Source organism: Vicugna pacos, chromosome 18 (genome assembly GCF_048564905.1).
Source record: "Vicugna pacos chromosome 18, VicPac4, whole genome shotgun sequence".
Lineage (NCBI taxonomy): Eukaryota > Metazoa > Chordata > Mammalia > Artiodactyla > Camelidae > Vicugna > Vicugna pacos.
The window spans coordinates 38,068,857-38,090,369 of NC_133004.1; the positions used below are offsets into that span (position 1 = coordinate 38,068,857).

The 21,513-nt window shown below is 46.3% G+C and overlaps 1 protein-coding gene and 2 long non-coding RNA genes across 5 annotated transcripts in view; 2 read left to right on the forward strand and 1 right to left on the reverse strand.

Annotated features, from left to right (window-relative positions):
* The window catches only part of RCC1L (RCC1 like), a 36,023-nt gene that overhangs the window by 4,534 nt on the left and 9,976 nt on the right, over positions 1-21,513 (reverse strand). For 2 of the 3 annotated variants that reach the window (XM_006201357.4, XM_072943082.1), the window contains exons 3-10: positions 20,501-20,629; positions 19,602-19,668; positions 18,971-19,022; positions 17,121-17,205; positions 14,244-14,425; positions 11,267-11,354; positions 10,234-10,407; positions 7,695-7,780 (exon numbers count right to left, since the gene is read on the reverse strand). In XM_006201357.4, coding sequence (XP_006201419.1) covers positions 7,695-7,780; positions 10,234-10,407; positions 11,267-11,354; positions 14,244-14,425; positions 17,121-17,205; positions 18,971-19,022; positions 19,602-19,668; positions 20,501-20,629 — 863 coding nt within the window. The remainder of the gene's footprint in view (positions 1-7,694; positions 7,781-10,233; positions 10,408-11,266; positions 11,355-14,243; positions 14,426-17,120; positions 17,206-18,970; positions 19,023-19,601; positions 19,669-20,500; positions 20,630-21,513) is intronic. The other variant, XM_072943081.1, reaches the window with a different exon arrangement.
* Positions 12,487-14,482, forward strand: LOC140687127 (uncharacterized). The gene is made up of 2 exons (XR_012061248.1): positions 12,487-14,131; positions 14,219-14,482. It is a non-coding gene; the product is annotated as an uncharacterized lncRNA (long non-coding RNA).
* On the forward strand, positions 18,942-21,433 carry LOC140687128 (uncharacterized). The gene is made up of 2 exons (XR_012061249.1): positions 18,942-19,067; positions 19,698-21,433. It is a non-coding gene; the product is annotated as an uncharacterized lncRNA (long non-coding RNA).

A 21,513-nucleotide genomic window follows, 5' to 3' on the forward strand; every position in this document is an offset into this window, starting at 1 on the left:
AGAGCTGATACCTCATTGTAGTTTTGATCTGCATCTCTCTGATAATTAGCGATACTGAGCATCTTTTCATGTGCCTATTGGCCACCTGTATGTCTTTATTGGAGAAGTGTCTGTTTAGGTCTTCTGCCCATGTTCTGGTAGGTTGTTTTTTTGTTTGTTTGTTTTTTGGGGGGTTTTTTGTCATTGAGTTGTATGAGCTGTCTGTGTATTTTGGAAATAAAGCCTTTGTCAGTCATGTCATTTGCAAATATTTCCTCCCATTCCGTGGGTTGTCTTTGGGGTTTGTTTATGCTTTTCTTTGCTGCACAAAAGCTTGTAAGTTTAATTAGGTCCCACTTGTTTATTTTTACTTTTATTTTTATTGCCTAGGCAGACTGCCCTAGAAAAACATTGCTACGATTTATGTTAGAGACTGATTTGCCTATATTCTCTTCTAGGAGATTTATGGGGTCCTGTCCTATGTTTAATTCTTTAAGCCATTTTGGTTTTATTTTTGCCTATGGTGTGAGGGAGTGTTCTAATTTCATTGATTTACATGTGGCTGTCCAGCTTTCCCAACATCACTTGCCAAAGAGACTGTCTTTTCTGCACTATATATTCTTGCCTCCTTTGTCAGAGATCAATTGACCGTAGGTGTGTGGGTTTATCTCTAGGCTCTCTATTCTGTTCCATTGATCCGTGTCTGTTTTTGTGCCAGTACCATGCTGTTTTGATTGCTGTAGCTCTGTAGAATTGCCTGAAGCCTCCAGCTTCACTCCTTTTTATTCAGTATTGCTTTGACAATTCTAGATCTTTTGTGAGTCCATAACAATTTTAGGATTATCTGTCCTAGTTCTGTGGAAAATGTCCTGGGTAATTTGATAGGGGTTGCATTAAACTGTAAATTGCTTTGGGTATTATGGCCTTTTTAACAATATTAATTCTTCTAGTCCAAGAGCATGGGATATCTTTCAATTTCTTTAAATCATCTTTAATTTCCTTTATTAGTGTTTTATAGTTCTCAGAATATGTCTTTCACCTCCTCAGTCAGGTTTAGTCCCAATTTTTTTTTACTTTCCTTTTCTGATATTTCATTGCTAGTGTAAAGAAATGCAAGAGATTTCTGTACGTTAATCCTGTGTCCTGCTACCTTGCTGAATTTGTTTGCCAGCTCTAGTAGTTTCTGTGTGGAGTCTTTAGGGTTTCCTATAGATAGTGTCATGTCATCTGCATATAGTAGCAGTTTTACTTCTTCCCTTCCAATGTGGGTCCCTTTATGTCATTTTCTCATCTGACTGCTATGACTAGGACTTGCAATACCATGCTGAATAGCAGTAGTGAGAGGGGCAGCCTCTCTTAGTCTAGATTTCAGCAGGAAGGCTTTCGGCTTTTCACTGTTGAGTATCATGCTGGCTGTGGGTCTGTCATAAACAGCTTTTATTATGTTGAGGTATGTTCCCTCTATACCCATTATGGCAAGGGTTTTTATCATGAATGGATGTTGAATTTTATGAAATGCTTTTTCTGCATCTATTGAGACGATTATGTGGTTCTTGTCCTTTTCTTTTGTTCTTGTGGTGTATCACATTGACTGATCTGTGTGAACTATCCTTGTGACCCTGGCATAAATCCAACTTGATCATAGTATATGATCCTTTTTCTGTGTTGCTGGATTCAGTTTGCTAATATTTTGATGAGAATTTCTGCATCTATATTCTTCAAAGATACTGGCCTGTAATTTTCTTTTTTGGTAATGTCTTTGTCTGGTTTTGGTATCAGGGTGATGGTGGCTTCACAGAAGACTTTGGGAGTGTCCTCTCCTCTTCAGTCATTGGAAGAGTTTGAGAAGGATTGTTAAGAGCTCTTCTTTATATGTTTGAAAGAATTCCCCAGTGAAGCCATCTGGTCCTGGACTTTTGTTTCCAGGGAGTTTTTTTTTTAATTATACAGTCTATTTCATTTCTGGTGATTAGTCTGTTCAAATTATGTTTCTTCTTGATTCAGTTTTGGTAGACTTTGTCTCTAGAAACCTGTCCATTTCTTCTAGGTTGTCCAATTTGTTGGCATATAATTGTTCATACTATTCTCTCTTTTTTATTTCTTATTTCTGTGGTATTGTCTGTAATTTCTCCTCTTTCTTATTTTAGTTATTTGGATTCTCTCTCATTTCTTCTTGGTGAGCCTGGCCAGAGGTTTGTAGATTCCGTTTACTCTTTCAAAAAACCAGCTCTTGGCTTGATTGATTTTTTTCTGTTTTTTTTTTTAATCTCTCTTTTATTTATTTTCTCTCTGTCCTTATTTATTATTTCTGTCGTTCTGCTGACTTTAGGTTTTGTTTGTTCTTTTTCTAATTCTTAGGTTTGTTTGTTTGAGATTTTTCTTGTTTTTTGAGGAAGGCCTATGTCACTATGAACTTCCCTCATAGGATTGCTTTTGCTGCATCCCACAGATCGTGTGGTTGTGTTTTCATTGTCATTTGTCTCAAGGTATTCTTTCATTTCCTCTTTGGTTTCATCATTGGCCCATTGGTTTTTTAGTAGCATGTTATATAGTCTCCACGCGATCATTTTTCTCTTGTTTATCTTTCTATGGTTGATTTCTAGCTTCACGCCATTATGGTCAGAAAAGATGCTTGAAATAATTTCAGTCCTCTTGACTTTGTTGAGGCTTGTTTTGTGTCCCTGTACGCGGTCTACCACAGAGAATGTTCCATGTGCAATTGAAAAGAATGTATATTCTGAGTTTTTTTGGATGTGATGTTCTGCAAATATTAAGTCTAACTGTACTACTGCATCATTTAGTGTCTCTGTTGCCTTACTGACTTTGTCTGGAAGATCTGTCCATTGATGTTAGTGGGGTGTTAGTCTCCTACTATTATTGTATTCCCAACAATTTCTCCCTTTATGTCTGTTAGTATTTGTTTTATGTATTTAGGTGCTCCTATATTGGGTGCATATATGTTAAAGAGTGTAATACCCTCTTATGTTGATCCTTTTATCACTATATAGTGTCCTTTATTTTACTTTATGGACTTCGTTTTAAAGTCTACTTTTGTCTGATATGAATATTGCTACTCTGGCTTTCTTGTCATTTCCATTTGCATCAAATATCTTTTTCCATCCCCTCACTTTCAATCCGTGTGTGCCTTTACCCTAAAGCGGGTCTCTTGTAGGCAGCATGCTGTAGGATTGTGTTTTATTATCCAATCTGCCACTGTGTCTTTTGATTGTAGCATTTAGTCCACTGACATTTAAGGTAATTACTGGTATGTACTCACTGCCATTATAAACCTTGTTTTCCAGTTGACTGTATTTCTTCTCTGTTCCTTTGTTTTTTCTTTTCCTTTGTGGTTTGATTATTTTCTTTTGTATTATTCTTGAGTTCTCTTCTTTTGGTTTTTGTGACTCTACTGTATGTTTTTGATTTGTGGTTACCCTGTTTTTCAAGTATATTAACACATGACCGCATCTACATGCTTTAGACTGGTAGTCATAAAGACTTAAACACATTCTTAAAAAAAAAAATCTACATTTTCTTACTCCCCTCCTCCTATTTTATGATTTTGATGTCCTCTTTTATATCTTCATGTTTATCCTTTTGCTTGTTCATTGTAGTTATATTTCCAATTGTGATTTTTCTCTTTTCTATAAATTCTTGCTTCTATTTGGAGAAGACCCTTAAATGTTTCTTTGAGGCTAGGTTTAGTATTGCTGTACTCTTTCAGTTTTTGCTTGTCTGAGAAATTATTCATCTCTCCTTTTATTCTGAATGATAATCTTGCTGGGTAGAGTATCCTAGTTGCAGGTTTTTCTCTCTCAGGACTTTGACTGTATCTTGCCACTCCCTTCCGGCCTGCAGCATTTCCATAGAGAAGTCAGCTGATAGCCTTATGGGGGCTTCCTTGTAGCTAACTCTTTGTTTTTTCTCTTGCTACCTTTAGATCTTCTAACTTTTGCCATTTTAATTATAATACTTCTGTTCAGATTCATCTTGTTTGGGACCCTCTGTGCTCCCTGTACCTGGAGATCTGTTTCCTTCTTTAGGTTTGGGGAGTTTTCAGCCGTAATTTCTTCAAATGTTTTCAATTCTTTTCTCCTTCTTCTCCTTCTAGAACCCCTATTATGTGTAGACTGGCACGCTTTATATTATCCCATAGATCTCATATTGCTTTCATTTTTTTCATCTGTTTTTCTGTCTGCTGTTCTGATTGGCTAATTTCCATTATCCTATCTTCCAGATCACTCATTCATTCTTCTGCATTATTTAGTTTGCTATTTATTGCCTTTAACTTGGCTTTCATCTTAAGAGTTTTCTGATCTAAACTGGCTCCTCTTTATAGTTTCTAGTTCCTTTTTACAGTAATCTGCATTTCTATCAATAGCCTTTCTTTCAGTATTCTTATTATCTCCTATGAATTTAGGAGTAATCATTATCTACTCTGGTCTTGAAGGGCTGTTCTTATGTATATAGCCTGCGTGCATCTACTATTTTTGTTGCCAGGTCCCTTTTTAGTACAGATAGCTGCCACATCTTTCCTGTGTGTGAGCTGTTATCCCCTTGATAGGCAGTGTGTGACTGGTGCTGTGGTGACCAGAGCCTGCACTGGATGTTGGGAGAAGCCTCCTCTTTGCCTATGGTTGTCACAGTCTTGTCAGGGGCTGAGTCTGCTCCCCAGTTGTTGGTGTAATAACCCCTAGATCCATTTCTGGGCTGCTGTGTGAGGCAGGTAGGAAACCACTGAGTATTCCTCCACTGGAGCTGCCCACTGGAACTGTGCAGGCCTACAAAGTACACCGTTGTTGACACTGCCCCCGGCCCCGCCTTAGCCATGGGAATACAGGCAGCCTGCCCTGGTGTCCCTCAAGTCCTGTGCTCACAAAGCCACCAGGGGAGATCTGCTGAAGTCAAGCACCAGCACCCACTGGGCTATAGGGTCAGCCCAGACCCCAGACCTACCTCTGAGTGCCCGCTGTTAACACTGGACCTGCCCCAGCCGCACACCAGTATTCTGCTCAGATGTCCAACAGGCAGTGAGCTTACAAAGGCATTTGGCATAAATTCACAAAAGCTGCCTGGGACACTGCTCAGCTTTTAGCCCCTCCCTTCACACATTAAAAATGTTTTTATGGTGGGGCCACACCCTGTGAACACACCAAGAAGGAGGCTGCTATGGCAAGGTCTTGCCCCTCCCTTTCCACCCCTTTGTGCAAGCTAACAATGGGGCCTTTTATGGTGGACACCGGCCCCACTGCACACACTTCCAGTTTCAGCCCATTCTACATTCTAGCACCCCCAGGATGTCTCCACGCAGCCAACCCCAGTCTTCTCCCTGGGTTTGTCCCCTGAAGCCCAAGTTGCAGCACCCAGCCCCAGCATGCACCAGCAGGCTCACGTCTCAGGCTGGGGACCGCAGCAAGGTAGCAGGGATCCTCTGCCCCAGTCTCTCTCTGTTCTGCCTGCTGGAAAGCAGTTGCTACACTCTCCTCTGAGCCTCTGAAGCTCCCTTTCTGCCCTGCTGATCTCCCCACTGAAGGGGCTCCCCAGGTTGAAGGAACCCTTCCTCTCCCACGGGTGCAAGTCCGATCCCAATTTTTTTTTTCCTTCCTACCTGGTTACATGGAGATTTTTCTTGTAGCTTTGCTTGTATAAGATCTTCTGCCAGAATTTAGTAGGTATTCTGTGAGAATTGTTCCATATGTAGATGTGTTTTTGATGTATTTGTGGGAGGAGGTGAGCTCTGCATCTTTCTATTCCACCGTCTTGAATCCCCTCCTCTCTTGGAATACTTTTTAAAGAATGTAACATATCCCCTACTGAAGATTAGTAAGAAAATATAGTTTTTTAAGGAATCCAACCTAGTTGATCAAAAACCTGGTGCCTGCCACCTCCACTCTGGGAGAGTCCCAGACTCGCATCCTCAAGCTTGCATGGAAAGGGCCCAGCCCCGGACCTCAGCGCCATCCTTCCAAGCCCTCTCCTTCACCCAGTTCTCTCAACCCTCACCAAAAGGTGACAAGGGGCGAAGGAGCCCCACAGACACTGAGGGCTCCACAAATGCACCAGGGAGACAACAGTGTGGCAAGAAAGCAGCCGTCACAGGAACAGAGCGGAGTGGCCTCTCCCTAATGGCATGGAGCCTGGGAATGACATTCCAGAGGGACACTTGACAAGGAGGAGTCAGCGCAGGGGAGTCTGGCCTGAACAGCGAGGGCGCCGGCCTCCAGAGCCTACCACTCCCCACTCTACCACAGAGACCAGGCTTGGCTCGGCCATTTCCACAGAGAAAATGCTCTCTGATTTCAAACCTTATTTCATGGCTTATCTTTGTTTTGATTTGGAGGAAATGAAGGCAGGTGGGGAGCCCCTAGTCACAATGGTCAGTTTTCCAAAACCCAGTTGCTTGACTGCTTCCCAAGCTTCCCCTCTGGAAGAAGTCCTTTTGGGGGGTTAGAGAGGGCAGTGACGAACTCCCAAAAGAACAAGTGGGATGTTTACTCCACGTGCACGTTCCTTGAGCTGCTGTCCACTGGCCGATGCACCATTGCTCACACACGCTGGCATTTCCAGGCTCAGGGTACAAGCGGGTCAGCACCAAGCAGCCTGGGAACAACTCTGGGGCACAGTTGAGTTTAAAGTCTCCCTTTTGGCCTGTTCTGACCTGTTCTCTTAGAAACAGCACCCACAGCTTCTATAAGGGAGTCAGGGCGTGCCGAGATCACGAGGAGCCAGGAGAGCCGGCAGCCAAGGGAGGGGCCGAGGGAAACAGCCCCTAAAATACTAAAGTGCCTCAGAACATCTTGCTGTGGCTTTTTGACTGACAAATCCTTATTTTTAATTATGCATTTCTTCTGCATTTTTACATGTTTTTTTAAAAAATGCTTTAAACAATTTCAAAACACAATAAAGCGTAAGCTTCAAAGAAGACCCTTGGGCAGGCGCGCGCACACGCTTCTCCACACAGAGCCCGCCCCTGAAAGGGAACAGAGGGAACCAGAACTGGTGGCTGCCTCTGGGACCAGAGGTGGGAGACTTAGTTTTCATACTACATTTTGTACCGTGTCCAAATGGTCTGTATTCAGAAAAATAGCTTCTTTTTAGATCTTGAAGAACTGGCTTAGTAAACAACACTAAGATAAACTACAATTCTCCTTCCCCTTTAATTTTGAAATGAGCCTTTTTGTATAATTGCACCCTCCCCCTAAGAAGAGTCTTTATGTTTTTACTTTGGTGGCTGTGGTAAGGCGCTCTTAAGATATTAAACATCCTGCTTTCTTTTCCATTCTTTGTAAAACATTCCTGTCCATGACCCCTGTAAACAGCTCCTGGCACATCAACTCCATCTCAACTCCCCTCTTTCGGGAGCCCCACGGCCCTGGACCTGCAGCCTGCTCCGCCCTGAGGCACCCGTGTGCCCACAGACCGCCTCCAGCAAGGCCTCTCACAGGCACCTTACGACTGGAGCCTGGGTCAGGCTGATGCCCCCTTGGGCGGGCCACTCACCCCCTAGGGCCCGGAAGGAGCTGAGGTCAGTGAGCTCTGCGGCCTGAGAGGCTGTGCCAGGCATGCACTTGGGCAGCTCACCAGCACATAGCCTCAGCTGACGCCGTGGGGCGGGGGCGGGCAGGCAGTCCCTGAGGACCTGGTGGAGGCCCGGCCGCCACGTCAGGTGAATCTGCTCTGGGGGCATGCCCACAACCCGCCCAGTCCAGACCTACCCTCCACGGGAAGTACTGGTCCTCCAGGCGACCGATTCCCAGGCACCCCCGGATGTTCTTGCCCCACACAAACAGCTCTCCTCTGTCTGCAAAGAAAGGAAAACCATGGCTTCATTAGGGCTTAGGCCAAGGGCAAGTCTCCAAGAAGGGGAAGGATCATGAGAACAGGCTTTTTAGAACCAGGTAAAAACAAATCAGTGTTAAACATCAAATTCTCCCAGGCATTAATGCTTTCTTTTGAAGGGACAATTACACAGTCCCATCCTCATGCCAAAAACATGTCCGAGCCCAGATCTACACTATGTCCATCTCATGGGAGATGAGGGTGTGCGTGGAGCTGTGGGCCCATGGGCTTCTGCACACAGTGCACTCTGCTCGGCCATAATGCACACTCCTGATGGCCCAGTTACATCTGACCAAACCCTGCCCTCCACAAGTCCTGAAATCAGCATCCCCAAATTCTGGTCATGCCCTGCTCGAGTGAGACTTGTCATTCTTTGTCTAGGTCCCCACATATCAGGAGCATTTGGTGGAGTGACACACGGGGACCGGGTGCCTCTGTGGGCAGGTCTATGTCTGTGTGCTAGAAGCCTGGACAGGATGGTGACTGAACACACCTGTTCCTGTCCTCATGGGGCTGGGGCTGGTCAAAGAGCGAAAAATAAACAAATGATTAAACCAACAAATGCATGTTTTAAAATTGTAAGATGTGCCATGAAAGAAAAGGACAGGCTACAGAGGACACTCAGGAGACAATCCAGACTGGGCTCTGGGAAGGCCAGTCTCCAGGATGCACCCCAGCCCTGGAAGGGCAGCTTCCCACAACCCAGCCTTCAGTCCAGACTTCCATCCACACCAGCTGCGGGCACCCTTGGCACAGAGGCCCCACTGGCCACCGCCCATCTAGCAGAAGGCTTTGGTCATGGGAAACAGAAGACCTGGAAAGCCACGACCAAAAACAATCCAAGCTGATTAAATTCGGAATCCTTTTGTGACGAGCTCAGAGCCCTCTGGTCTGATCACCATCCTTGGTCTTCCACCTCAGATTTTATGTGGGTAACAGAACAGTTCCATCTGGCCCCCAAAATGTGAGCAGACCTCAGGGTAAACCAACCAACTCCACTTCCCAGCTGGCCACAGGCAAACGCTCCCACAGACAGGGGAGAAACCTGTGCTCTGACGCTCCCTCTACTGAGGGGTAATAACTTGGAGGGTGGCTACTGGTCTTGGGGGAAATCTAGATAGGATTTCATTTCATTGTGACCCAAAATGGACACATGGCATGACAGCAAAGTAATCTATCATAGTCGAAGGTTTCATATGGATTTCCAAGTATGTGACTTTGCACATAGTTTAAGCCTTAAAACATTTTGGAAATAGACAATAGTTACCTCCAGAATTCGTCCTTACCGCCTCTTCTGTGCAACATCAAGATAGCTTGAAAACGCTCATGTGACCCAGACTCGTTTGCAAATGGAAGCAGCTGACTGCGTGAGGGGCGATGAGGGTTCTTCGCCCCAGGGGTCACCGCTACCACTCGGTGCCTCAGTGCACACAGTCGGACACACTCCACCCACCACCTCAGCGGCCCACGCCGCAGCTGCTGTTTCAAGCCCTGGAAATCTGAACTGCAGACGGTGACTGAACGTGGCAAGGCCTCGGGCACAGAGGGCGGTCATCTGCAGCGGTCCTCACATCAGTATGAGGCCAGAGAACACAAACGAGGATGGCCCAAACGGACTGTCCCAACCCAGATGTTTAAAAAGGAAGCAATTACTTGCCATGAGATGAAAGGATTTTTAAATTGCAAGGAAATAGTGAATCTACTTAAGAATCACAAAGTGAAATTAATTTAGCTCAGTCTTACTATTCAAGTCAACCAAAGAGGAGCAAATTGAGCAGCCACTGTGCTGGGATAAGAGATGTAATCAAGAAAAGCAGGCACGCTGGAGGTCTGCAGAGGAACTGGGTATTTTGTGGCTTTGTAATTTGGCAAATCTTGGAGAAAACCTCCACTTCAGAAGCCTCCCCTTTGATCACTCTCTCCCCCGGCACTCTGGAGAAATCGGGCATTTACCTCCACAAAACCACAGGGCGGGCTTACAGACCTGCCTCTTGCCGCCTCGCATTCCTGGCTGGATGAGGGGCTAGGCTTGGCCGAGGCCCAGGATTAAGCCCCACACGTTCATTTCCTACTTACCCACCGTGGACGCGCCAAACCTCTGCTGGTTTCCCCCAGTGCCCTGGCCTACTTGAGGGTCCCCTCTCCTACCAGCGACTGGTGTCCTCTTGAGAAAATTCACTGTAACATTAGCCTAACCACAAACCAAATGAATCAAAAACAAATCTCCAGGATGATAAAAAGACACATATTATACAACCTCAAGCCAAACTTCTGGATTAGCTGCTCTCTTTAATTATCCACACCAGGGCGCCACTCCACAGGATGGATGGAAACAGAGCGGCCCATAGTTTGGGGCTGGGCCTGAGAGAGGGAGGCTCTGTCAGTCTTCGGGGCCCGCCCGGCTTGGTCACTTACTGGTCAAGGCAGCAAAGTGGCTGAGTCCACAGCGAATGCGGGAAACCCGGACTTCTGGGTTGAACTCCGTCAAGCCAAAGAGAGTGGGTGGAATCATTTCTGGAAGAGCCGTTTCCACTAGGTTTGGTCCTTTCCCAAGAATTCCATAGCCCCAGACGAAAACACGTCCTTCTCCTGCATTACAGTAAAAGCAACGGTCAGGAAGTCAAACCAAGTGCAGCCCGCCCTCACTAGAAATTCAAACCACACCACCAAGATGCATTATATCCACATGGATTTTTTTTTTCCTCTCCTTGCTTGGCAAGAACATGATGATAGGTATTTAAAATCATGTTTCTTTTCTCCTCTTTCAGATTCTTGCTTGTGGAACATGTCTAGACAGCTAACCAATCTCAGGAGACAAATGAGCCCACGTCTTGAGGGCACCCTGGACAGAACTAGTCTGTAAATCACCCACCGCCCCATGTGCACACAGGAGAGCCTTAGAAGGGCAGTTTTTTCTAACAGCTCTAAGTTTCACACAGATCAGAAGACCAAGCCAAGTACAAGCACAACTTCTGGCCAGATTCTAAAACTCATACAAATGATTTTCAGGTTATAAAAAGTTTAACACTCATCAGTGGTGCCAGATGTTGAATCCCAAGGGGCTGGATCTCAGTATCTTGAGCCCTAAGGCTCTCCTCCCGTCTGCCTGCGGTTTCTCGGCCCAGCCTCTCCAGAGAAGGCAGGGCTGGAGTCTTCGGCCAAGGCTCAGGGAGGGGGAGAAAGTAACCATTCTCCGCTCCGGAGGTATGCGATAGAGTTACGCAGCTCTGTGCTGGCCATCTGTCTACGTATAAATCATGGCTGTTATCTTTCTGTGAAGAATGTCACCCTCATCCTCTATTAACTGAACCCAAACTAATGAGATCTTCCCACAACCACGTCCCTTCCTCAGGCTGAGGACTGCAGCCTGTGAATCCCATGGACACCAACCCTCCTTCATCCCACCCACTGCCAGCTTCCCAGTGAGCTGTCTGCAAGAGGGTCTCACCATTTAAGACAGCACAGCCTGTACCCCCACACGCAGCTTGCTTCACCTGCCCCACTCCTGAGAAGGGCAAGCACCGGGGGACATTCACCTGAATCAAAAGAACAATCCATACTGTGAGGAAGACAAACCAGCGAGAACTTGGAGATCTTCTGTTTTATGTACAGAGCAGGTTAAGTCCCAGTTCATTCACTCACTCCACAGATACTTCCTGAACGTCATCCATATGCTAAACATCTAACGGGTGTTGGGAATGAGACGGGGAGAGAGACCCAGTCCCACGCTCAGAGTTTAGTCTAGTGGAGGAGGCAGATGTCAGCCAAGACCAACAAAAGATGAATCTGAGCTGAGTGTGATGAGGAAAAGTGCAGGGGTCTCTGGGCGTGAGACAGGGAACCTGATCTCGTCTGTGGGGAGGAGCAGTCAGGAGGAAGCAGGCCAGGGGAGGAGAGAAGAAATCCCAAGTTGGGGAGATGGCACGTGCAAAGGGAGTGGGGCGAGCATGGCACATTCAGGAGTTTAAACAAGGGCAGGGTGGCTGAAGCTGGGGGATGAGGGGGAGTATCTGCAGGATGCTGGTGGGGAGAAGGGAAACCAGATCACACAGGATGCTATAGTCCATTGTAAAGATCTGGTCTCTATCCTAAGCACAGTGGGAGCCAGTAAGGGTTTTAAGCAGGAGAGGAACATGATTTCTAGAGGGGAATGTGAGTGGACGTGGGTAATAAGGGAGAAAGACCGGGGCATCAGGGATGAGCATGAAGCCACCCTGGGACGTGCTGAACTCTCAGTGCCTAGACACAGCCAAGTGGCACTTCTGCTCAGTGAGATGGGAGGGTCAGGAGTTTGCAGAATGTAGTGTAGCCAACTTAGCTTTCCAGCAGGATTTGATCTTGGCGCCTCTACTGAGGAATAACTTTGGAAAGATAGGTTTTAAGTGCTTCTGTGATAGCCATGAGTCTTTACAGAGTTACGTGCTAATGGAGACAGCTGGGGGATAACAAGCCCTAAGTTGACTCCAAAGGGGCTTCCTGATCCAGAGGATGCATGCCCAGCCGACACCAGGCTGTCGGTGCTGGCCTGGCCTCCGCTGTCTGGCTCTCAGGGCTTCTCTGCCTAACTGTGCTCTGGCACAAGGCCTTCAGCAAAGGCTGAGAGATGCTCCAGCAAAGAGCCATTGGCAACGCACGACTGTTGTCACCGACAGGATGAGGCTCGGGCCAAGTAAAGAATTTTGGGTGTGGTGGGCTGCTTCCAAGACAAATGACCCGTCTCCTGCTAATCACACCCGTGTGGAATCTGCGCCCTTGTGGGGGGGCTGGACCCTGCGACTTACTTCTAAAGACCAGAATTCCAGCAGAAGTTGGGGGAAGTCACTGCCAGGATTAAATTATAAAACACTGGCTTCCATCTCACTGACACTCTCTTCCCTCTCATTTGCTCGCTCTGCTGAAGGCAGCTGCCATGTTGTCAGCTGTCACATGGAGCAGCCTCCACGGCAAGGAACCAAGGAGGCTTGGCCAACCACCACTAGGAGCCGGCCAAGCGCCAGGGAGGAACTGGGGCCCCAGCCCAACAGTCCACGAAGGCCTGCATCCTGCTGCCAACCACCAGAGTGGGCCTGGAGACAGAGCCTCCCACCCACCTTTGAGAGATTCAGAGCCAGAAGACCCAGCTAAGCCACCTCTAGATTCCTGACCCACAGAAACTGTGAGATAATAAATGTGTGTTAAGCCACTAACTTTTGGGGTCATTTGTTACGCAGCATAGACAACATGACATGACCCTGGATCTGTCCCCCACAGGAAGGCCGTGGGAGACACTGGTCTCAGGCCTCGCTATCAGGAAGAGCAGCACTGCTTCTGGACACTTTATTTGCTGTTTATCTTATAGAAACAATGAGTCACTTAAATGACCACGTTTCTGTCTTTGTTTTGGCTACAAGAGAGCTCAGGGCCTAATCTGCAACCACTTCTAGCCACTGTGTTTGACCATAGAGAATGAATGTTTTCATCCTCTTAGCTGAACTTTATCCCTTTGTGCACATTTCTTTATCCAGTGATATATATTTAAGACCCTTCTGTATGTTGTCAGAAGTTGGATGATACTAAGTCCTTATATACTGAAACTTTTATGGATATGCTATCTAGGATTTGCTTCAAAATAACCTAGGACAGAAAAGTATATGGAATTACAGATGCAACAAAATTGGCCATTACATGTGTGGGGTTTTTTTGTTTTGTTTTGATATTTTGGTGGGGGGAGTTAATAGAAATGTTCCAGAATTAGACAGTACCTTGTGAATATACTAAAAACCACTAAATCATACAATTTAAAATGGTGAATTATATCTGTTTTTCTGAATGGGCCGTTAGTTGGTCATTGTTGAACATGGGTGATGGATACAGAGATTAAGTATGCAGTGAGCTCAACTTTTTGTTTATATTTGGAATTTTCCTTAATAAAATGTTCAGAATCCTACTGTATTGTATTGATGGTGGCTCCCTTCGGTGAGAAGGAGGGGTGTGATGGGGAGAGGCCACCGGCAGGGCTGCTGGTGCACTACTGCTTGATCTGGGCATCACACAGCTGTCTTCATCGAGGTGCACACCTCAGATCGTGTGCTTTGGGGGCACATAATGCTAGACCACAACAAAATGCACATTATGACATCATAGGAACTTGTGTAAACAGCCTCACACTCCTTTCAGAACAAAACAGGGTACACGGACACACCTAAAGTACTGCTCTAAACCATCACTGTCTCATCCAAGTAGTGATGATGATGGCTTTTCAGCCTATGTTTTCTTTCCAGGCTCCAATGAGATCACCAAGAACTCAGTCCCTTGACGAGGCATCTTACAGCAGGTGAGGCCTACACGGTGCTCTATACATCATACCTCCGTGAAAAACCTCTTGCAAATGTCCTTAACGCTCTATTTCCAAACCTCCCAGCACCGGGCTATAGGTGACCTTATACCTGTGTGGAGTCAGTGACAGAAGCCAGCTGCAGGTACTCAGAGTTTCCCCAACCGAAGAGGCCGCCATCAGCCGACACAGCCAGGCAGCAGTCGCCGTAGGTGGCCACCTGGATAACGTTCACACCAGCAAGGTCTCCACCCAGCTTGGTGGGCGTGCTGGTGATATTGTAGTGACCTAGACCTGACACCATGGAAAACTGTGTTACTTACTTTGAATTGTTTATTCTTTTAACCAGCACTTGCACTGACTTACTTAATTTTTTTTTAATTTTGTTTGGGGGCGGTAATTAGGTATTTATTTATTTATTTATTTTAATGGAGGATTGAACCCAGGACCTTATGCATGCTAGGCACACACTCTACCCCTGAGCTATACCTTCCCCCTTTAAATTTATTTATTTATTTATTTTTAAATTTTGTTTTGGGGGGAGGGGTAATTAGACTTTTATTTATTTATTTACGCATTGACTTACTATGTGCCGAACTGTTTTAAGCACTTTACAAACGTCAACTCAGAAATGCTCATCTGTTCCTCTGTGTGCTAACTTCCTTCTCCGTGTTCTCTCAGAAAAGGAAAAAACATCAGAGTAACTGTTTATGTTTAAAACCCTTGATACTGTCTAAGTCTGATTCAAGTTAGAAACCCTTTCAAGATGAAACACCACCACACAATGAACCCATCAGACCTTGTCTACATAGGCAGGCCTCGTTTTATTGTGCTTCACAGATATTGGGGTTTTGGTTTTTGTTTTAATCGAAGGTTTACGGCAACCCTATATTGTCAGAGATAGCATTTTTTGGCAATAAGATATTTTTCAATTAAGGTATGCACTTTTTTTTTAGACATAATGCTATCACACACTTAACAGACTATAGGGTAGTGCAGACATAACTTTTATATGCACTGGGAAACCAAAGTTACAACCAGCAAACCCTAATGCACTGTGGGGCTTGCTAGAAAATAAACTCTCTAAGAGCCCATCCCACCCCAATCCCCCACACTCTCCCCAAAAACAACAAATCGAAACTGGACTGGTAAACAGCAAGTAGAGGAAAAGAAAGGGCTTGCTGGAGGACACATGTTACGGTCAGCACTGCCGTGGAGGTAATGCCTGGGCAGCAGACTGAGGCAGGAAACAGAACCTGCTTAAACCAGGCTTCCCCAAAGGAACCCAGAGCCATGTCAGAATGGCAGCACACCTTCGCAACAGGCAAAAGCAAAGCCTACATGTCATCTTTTGTGTATAGACAGAATAAAAATTACAAATATGATACATATATAATAAAAGCAATTTTTAAAAAGTAATTCAAAATGTTGAGTTATGAAAGTAAGGACTAGGATGCCAAGACAGAAACTGCCAGGAAGAATGAGCAATTTAAACAGGATGGTCAGGGAGCCTTCACTGAAGAGGCAACACCCAACTAAGGCCTGCAGGATGAAAAGGAGAGCAAAAAAGAGCATTCCGGGCTAAGAGAATGGCATGTGCAAAGGCCCTGTGGCAACAAAGAGGTGGGCAGGCTCCAGAACAGCCTGTAGGGGCCCACAGGGCTGGATTCAGCCTGGTGAGCAAGGGCCGTGAGGCCGCAGGAGGCACAGCGTGTGACGGAGACCTTCTGGAATGGCACCAGGCAACTGTCAACCATGGTTATCTCCAGCGAGTGAGACTTTCACCTTTCACCTTATTCCTTGGTCTATGCTGTCAAAATGTGTCAACAATTTATATTCTTCTTATAAAAAGCTGAATTTTAAGAGCTACCCACACCAAAATTTAAAAAAAGAAGAAGCTTCACCTTTCTAGTCACTAAAGAAATTTAAAAACTGGCATAGTAATTAAATCAGCACACTTAATTTGACAATACTCGTTGCTAGAGACATTATGGTTAAGTTGGTTCTTCCATACGTTGCTAATGGCAATATAAACTAGTAAAACTCGGAAAGCAACTGAACAACACATTCTGAAAACAATAAAAACATTCTAATTCTTTGACCCACTCTTGGGAATTTATCCTAAGGCAATAATCCAAATGAAAGAAAAAGCTAGATACATATACATGACAAATGTCATAATATTTCGAATGGCCACTGCACCTCCACCCCCAAAAAAGTATGATTAAATAACTATTTGATAAAATGATAAACTGAATAATTTATTTTATGGTATATTAGTCTGATGCTAAATCACACAAATATTAAAAACGTAACTGAAAAGTATACCAACATGGAAAAATGGTTCATGTAAACTTAACAATAAAACAAGCATATAAAATCACAGCTCTGCCATGATTACCACAATTACCATATAAAAGACATACACATGTGAACAAGGACTGAAAGAAAACAGTCAAGGAACAAAGATGATCTGATGTGGTGGCAGGATTAGAGAGGATTTATGCAGGATATAAATCTTAAGTTTAAGGTCCTCCCTTCAGACAAATACCAAAAACAAAAAGATAAAACACACGAGGTTGATAAAGCTTATCCCTTATTCCTCTCTCCCTGAATCACATCCTTCTCAAATCAGTTAAAATCGAGCTCCCTTTAGGTAGCATTTGTCTCTTAAAGACTCAAAATTGAGGGGAGGGTATAGCTCAGAGGTAGAGCGCATGCTTAGCAAGCAAGGGGTCCTCAGTTCAATCCCAAATATCTCCATTAAAAAAACAAAAATAAAAAGCCTCAGAATTTGTCTTGAGCGGCTCCAATCCTCTATCTGATCCTGTTTATCAGCTCGTTTCTGTGGAAGCCGGGGATGAGGGGAATGGACAGGACACAACAGAATAGCGCTCCCCAGGAAGAAACAGGAGAGGTAGGAGTCCAATGCAGCAGGCGGGTTCCAGCCAGCTGCACCATCCCCAGCAAGCGGTGGAAGGGACAGTACCTGTTTGCCCATCGGCGCCCCATCCACAAGAATACACTTCTCCTTTATGCGTCAGGAACAGACTATGGTCCTGACCACAGGCAACCTATCAGACAAAGAGTGAGGTTGGTGAGAAGGAATCCTTAGAAGCCCAGTGTCCCAGTCAAAGAGCCCAGAGTTCTGCACCACTCCCCCTGCTCCTGAGCCCCGAGCAGGCCACGGCCGGGGCTGGCAGGCTGCCCCCTCTGCCTCCACATCTTACTCGTTCTCAATCCAGCGCAGCCCAGCTTGTGTTTCCCACTCCCCTGAGACTGACCTTGCTGAAGAACAGCGCCAGATGTCCTGGGAGCAAACCTGCAAGCTTCTCCACCCCACTGCATTGCTGGGGAACCACTCCCTCCTCTGTAAGCCTTCCTCTTCCCTCCCCGCTCTGCCTCTCCAGCTCAGTCTCCACTCGGGCCCTTCAGTGCTGGCATCCTTCTCCCACATCTGTCCTCTGTCCTCTTCCCTCCTCGCTCTGCATGCTTCCTGGGAGACTGCGTCTGTCCCCAAGGCTTTCACCGTCACCTCCACACTGTCATCTCCAGTCTCAACAACTCTACTGAGTTCCAGACCTAACGTGCTAACTGCCTAATGAAAAGCACCATTTAGTGAACATTCCTTCTGCCAGGCACTGTGCTAAGTCAGTGACCACAGCCACTCAGTAAGATGCAGAATCTCAAAGGAGTTTGGTAACTTGCCCAAAGTCACCCAGGTAATATGTGGAGAAGCAGGGACTTGAACTCACATCCCTGTGTCTGTGAAGCCTGTGCAATAAGCACTCCACTCCACTGCCACCTTAAAAGCAAATTCCCTCTCCACCTCCTCCTCGCTTCCCCTCCCACCCGACCCAAGCCTGCTCTTCTCCAGACCTCCGCCTGCCACCAGGTCAAGAACATCAGCAGCCACTCATTAGCCTGTGGAATCACACACTTAGCTCCTTCCAGCTGCCTCCCTGCCCATCTAATCACACCTCACATCCAGTCAGTTCTCCTTACCTGTCTCCCCACCTGTCCCTTCTTCCCACGGCTTCCCAAATGGCCTTCATCACCTCCTCCCCCAATGCTCCTTTATTCCATGGCCAAAGTTATCTTTTCTAAACAGACCATGACTTGGCTATTACTCGCCCTACTGAGTAACTTTGACAGCCTCCAACCATCAAGAGGACAAAGTCTAAGTAGGGCGTATAAGACCCTGCATCATTCACTCTCAGCCCATCTTCCAGTCAGTTCCACACCACTGCCCCACAGGCACACCAACTCCAGCCACGCTGCACGCTCTCAGCACGATAAAGCCTTCCGGCTGCTCCTTCTGCCATAAAACCTTTCCTCCCACCCATCCCTGGCCCATCTGGTAAGTTCCTCTGCCACCTCCTCCATGATGCCATCTCTCCTTCCTGTCCACCCCAGGTACACGTAACAATTCTCCTTCTGGTGCTCTTGTAAGCACTTTATGTAGACACTCCTTTACATATTTAAGTATTGAAGTATCTACCACGTGCCAGGCGCTGCACCGAGGATGGGAATAAAACGGTGAGCAAGACAAAGCAGCCTGGAGCACACACAGCACTGATACTCTGATACAGTTAGTGTTTATAACCTGCTTCTCCCACTACAGTGTTACCCACCCCCCAACCGCAATTTTTATTAAATTTCGCATCCCCACAGGCTAGTGTAACCCTGGCCTATAGCAGACAGGCAATAATATTTACTACAATAATTTATTAATTCAGGAAATGCCCCTAACAATTTGCCATCGCCCCACTCAACTTTCACCCTTTCAGAGAGTGCCCCAGGAGGCAGGACCACTGGTTCTCAGGCCACGTCTCTCACCTGGACCACCCGTCCATCGAAGTCCTGCATCCTATGGACTTTGTGACTCTCGCTACAGCCAGGAGCAATTTGGGGAGAAGCAAGAAACACGGTCATGGTAAGCACTGTGATTTTGGCCCCTCCCCTGTCACCCCCACTGGCAGCCCCCACATGCACACGGTAACGTTAGGGAAACTCTTAAGGTCAAATATTAAGGAAGAGGTAGGTCTGGACACGACTGAAAAACAAAACAAAATCCTCTGGCAATTTTAATATGCTGCAGAGTTCTGACTGGTGTTTAAACCCAGCAGCATAATGAGAGAACTAGAGGGGATTTTTTTTTTTAAAGACTAAAATGAGTAGGACTGAAACAGAGAGGAATTTTTACATTGGACAATTTGGGGAAAATAACAGATTGAGTCACCCATCACAGTCAACGCTCACAAGCCCTCCCTCCCACTAAGCTCATGTTTGGACCTCCTCCTGCAACGTAACGACACTCTCCACAGCCTTCCAGTGAGTCCTCCCTGCTCCCCTCAGGCACGAGGAACCCAGCTTTTTACTGCTCTGTGGGTCTATCACACAGTAGTCTCTCAAGAGGGGTTTAATGCCTAACACGATTTGGCGAAGGGGCAGTCCCTTTGGAACTCACCTGTAAATTTCATTTTCGACCACCTTTCGTCCACACTGCCCGTAAGAATTGTTTCCCATGCTGAAGACTGAAGAATAACACCGCCAATTAAATCAGTTCTGCAGGTCCATGGAGCCCTCAAATGTCAGGACTGGAAGAGAGTCCCAAGCGTGGTCCCAGCCCAACCACTCACCCTGGCTGCCACTTGACTCCCTTCAACGTTCGCAGCCTCTGCAGACACGGATACAGGCTTGCTGGGGTCTAGCCCGCCGCAGCCGCCGGGGCCACTGTCACCGCCTCCCACCCGGGCCCTAGTTCTGCCTTTCGGGAACTGCACGTTACGAGGCAGCACCTCCTGTGAGAAGCCTCGGCACCCCTATTCCCTGTACCGGTCACTAGGCTGCCCTCAGTGCCGAGTCCCCTCTGCAGAGCTCCTAACACCACCTCCACCTTCTCCTACAGAGCACACTTAGCCAGAAAAATGAAATTTGACAACTTTAGTCAAGCTGACCCCTCTCTTCTGGAGAGGGCCTGGGTGACCCAGGAGCCTGGACCGTGAAAGCCCCCCACCACCTGGAGTAAGTGTTAGCAAACAGGCTGCCTGCAGCGCAACAGGAAAAACCGTCTGCACACACAGCCGGGCTCGGCGACTTCACAGCAAAGGGAGCAGGAGGCTTGATACGGCTGCCTGGTATGTGCGCTGCCACATTTATAAACACCTGAGATTTGCCAAGGACCGTACAGAGCATTAAAGAGTGAGCAAGCCCTGGCCAGTACAGCTCTCTGCGGCCATCCTACTGCTTTGCTCAGGAAAATGCCAACAGCTTCGTTAATTAGATGTGGCGCAAACAAGCCACTTCGGGCCCAACAGCAAGAAAGCGGACCCCCACTCTCCCATCACCCTTGAGCAGGTCCCTCACCTCCTTCGCCGTCTGTCAGGACAAGAGAGTGGGCTCTGCCGCAGGAGACCTGCAGCACCCGTGTCTCCTGAGGTCTGTCCAGTGGCAGTGGGACGGGCGAGGGCTCCAAAACATACTCATAGCCCCTCGCTGAAACAAAAACAGCCAGGTTCACAGCACATTACACGGCCCAAGTCAGAGCATTTCTAACATGAGAAATCATACTGTTCATCCCCCATACGGAGATCGGAATGACTTACTTGAGACACATTTTAAGCTAGTGGCAGAGCAAAGACTAGAACTCCGGTCCCCAACTCCCAACCCGGGTCATTTAACACCTTTTAGATTTTTAAGAAAAGGAAAAGCATTTTCTTCCCGCAATACTCTCTAAAATTTCTCAGTAAACCGAAGAACAGTGTATATTGTATGATACCACTTGGATTAAAAGGAAGTGAAAAGAACACACAGATGCACGTGCTTGCACATACGTCAGATCTCTCTAGAAGGACAGACTGGAAACTGTTAACACAGGTTGTCTTCACAGGGAGAAAAGCTGTGGCTGGGAGGACAGATGTGAAAGCAGACTTTTCACCATATTTCAATCCTTTAGGATTCTGAATGATGCAAATGTTATCCATTCAAAAAAGAATTTTTTAATATTTAAATAAGCAAGAAAGGGGGAAAGTGTTTTAGAAGACACCTGAGGAAGAACCTTATTGTTCTTTGCAATCCTCCTGGAGGAGCCGGATTGGTCTATGCAGGGAGTCCCTCTTGTAAGTCTTAAACAATGACCTTCTAAATATTTATAATGGAGTTAAGAAGAGGACAAGCAAAGGCACTGATTCTCAACCTGCTCCCTACGAGTGACCCCTCTCTTCTTTCCTATGCTTAAAAAGATTCTGTCTACCAAATAAATGGAATTATAACTGTTATAATAAAACATTTGCCAATTTGTATTATCAGTGACTGACAACTTTTAGACAGTGTTTTTTTTGGAGGTCAAAACTCTTTTTAAATTGAAGTATAGTTGACTT